The sequence below is a fragment of the Temnothorax curvispinosus genome, unplaced genomic scaffold (assembly GCF_003070985.1).
Source record: "Temnothorax curvispinosus isolate PA1 unplaced genomic scaffold, ASM307098v1 QBEX01015343.1, whole genome shotgun sequence".
Classification (NCBI taxonomy): Eukaryota; Metazoa; Arthropoda; class Insecta; order Hymenoptera; family Formicidae; genus Temnothorax; species Temnothorax curvispinosus.
Genome location: NW_020225123.1, coordinates 1 through 2,510, shown reverse-complemented (window position 1 = coordinate 2,510; position 2,510 = coordinate 1). Strand labels below are relative to the sequence as shown.

Below are 2,510 nucleotides of genomic sequence, written 5' to 3'. Positions count from 1 at the left end.
CATTAGAAAATTTTCCTGAAATTGAAGATATTACCCAAAGTTAGTTACACAGTGGAGAAATTAATGATTTCGAGTTTGATCATGTATGAAAACATCGAACTTACTGTTGTGTAATTTCTTTGGATTTTTCGTAATTTTACTTTTTCTTTTTGAAATCAAACTGTCATCAGATTCTGTAAATAAAATAATCTTTTCAAATATATATCTGTATTAAAATAAACTTTTTTTCTTTTTACATAAAATGGAGTTTTTGAAAATATAGTAGTGATAATCATTTCGTACCTTGCACATTAGTACTATTAGTATTATTATTAGTTAAGTTATCATCATCAGTAGTATTATTTAAACTAATGGTACCATTATCATAATCATCATTTTCATCACTATTGCTATCATTATCGCTGTCACTTTGAGTGTCAATATCTGTCCCTAGTGCAGCTTCCAGATATTTGGTGATATTGAGAATATCAGCCTCTTTTTGAGGTAATCTGTAGAATTGCTTATGTATATTTTCTTTATGTCCCATAAAATCTGCTAATTCGGATACTTCTAGTTCTGTTAACTTTAATTTTTGACAATTGGTTGCGATATGTTTCCTAAGAAGAGTACCTCGCAATCTTTCAGGATGGTCAGCTCCACATTCATGAGCAAATTGTCGCATATGATCGCATGCTCTTAAGTATTTAAATCTCTGTTTATGGAAACCTTTTACACCAAAAATGTATGGGTTTTTTGGATGTACATTAGCTTTATCTCGGCATTGTATAAATAATTGTATACAATTTAATAGATCAAAATGTAATAAGACAGGAACAGGACGACCTAATTTTCCTCTAATTTGAAATCGTACATATTTGCGTGCAATTGCTTTTGCTGAATTTGAGAGAGACTTAAAAAGATCTGGATCACTTTGTTCATTTAAACTTTCATGGTTATAAAAATCTTCTAATAGTATTCTTTGCATTTCACCAGCGCGTTTTCTGTTACATATTTGCATAGAAATTAATGTACATTGGCCCAGAGTTAGCCATACATTATATGAAAATTCTTCCTTCAAAATATTGTATGCTTCATGTCTCTTACTGTTTACATAATTGTAAAGCTTTTTTATATCGGTTATACTTGGAGCTACTTCTTTTTTTTGTCGTATCATATGTGCTCTCGTTTCCATTACTGTTTTGTTAACTGAATGGCTAAAATCTTCTTTACGAAGAGAAAGAAAATCTTCAACTAGAGCCTTTTTAACAGGATCATGATTTTTAATACACTGTGAGCGCCATAATTCTCCAACTTCTTTTAATAACGTACCTAACTGAAATGCTGTATAAGCAGCCTCAAATTTCTGAGTTTCTGTATTATATCGAGCTACTTGATATACTGCTTTAATACAGTCATCGTAATATTTTGGTTCATATAGTGAGGCAAAATCTGTAATTTCATTGTTTATTTCTTTCAATGCTTTTAAAAATCGTCCAAGTGTTCGTAATCGATTTCGCACCATATCGTGTTGATGCTGCGGTTTGTATTTCATACAAAGTTTGTTACCATATCGAATAATTAATTCGTCATATCTTATAAGACGCGTAATAGAATCTTCTCTTAACACTGGAAAGATCACTTTTTTTAGAGTTTGAGAAGCTATTTCATTAATTCTACCGAGGATTGCTCGTCCAAGGACTGTTATTATTCGATTTTTAGAATGTTTTACATTTACACACTTTCGAACATGATTTCGTAAAGTATTTTTAGAAAAAAATCCGTGACATTTGATACACACTCCATATTCATTAGCTGTTTTGTTAAACTTTATATTCGGTCTTCTAACAACATGTAACTTGCCATCATTTAACATTTTGTTCGTATTAAATTGAAATTCTCCTTTTCGACGTATTGTTTCAATAATTCTTTTACGTTCAAGACATCCTTTCGGTAATGCAGCGAATTTCTTAACATCTTCTTCATTACGATGTACACTTTCTAAATGTCTTGCAATTTTTGCTTTTGGTAAATTACAATAAAAACAGTAATATTTTTTGGTGCCACTACGAGAATTATCAATTGTAAGTTGTGCATCATCACATCCTGATACACCCGATGCATTTGCGGTTGTTGATAAATTAAAAGTAGTCGATTCGTTTAACCTATTGTTACATGCACTTGCTTCATTTTCGTTTATAAGTTCATCATTGCTTTCATAATCTGTGTAGCTAGCTGAATCTTCTGATGGTTCATAATCTTTGTCAAAGTAGTTCTCATCTTCGATATTTTCATTATTTTTCTCCAGATTATTCTCCACTTGTTCTTCTATTATAGTATTTCCTAATTCCACTAAACATAAAACATAACTGTATATATATAACTTTATCAAATATGTAAAGATGTAAATATGTGTAAATAAAATTTTAATAAAACTTATATATAATTTTTATGACGAAATTTTATTGATAAAATTTTACTTATTATTAACTAACTTTGGGTAATATCTTCAATTTCAGGAAAATTTTCTAATG

General features: G+C 29.7%; 1 protein-coding gene across 1 annotated transcript; it reads right to left on the bottom strand.

Moving 5' to 3' along the window:
- Positions 1–104: 104 nt before the first annotated feature.
- LOC112465573 lies at positions 105–2,503 on the bottom strand (the record flags this gene model as incomplete). Its single annotated transcript, XM_025033170.1, has 3 exons — positions 2,472–2,503; positions 283–2,328; positions 105–173 (listed from the first exon to the last, which is right to left on the bottom strand). Coding segments are annotated over exons 1-3 (2,116 nt in total), but the record flags the coding sequence as incomplete, so codon positions are not given.
- Positions 2,504–2,510: the final 7 nt, after the last annotated feature.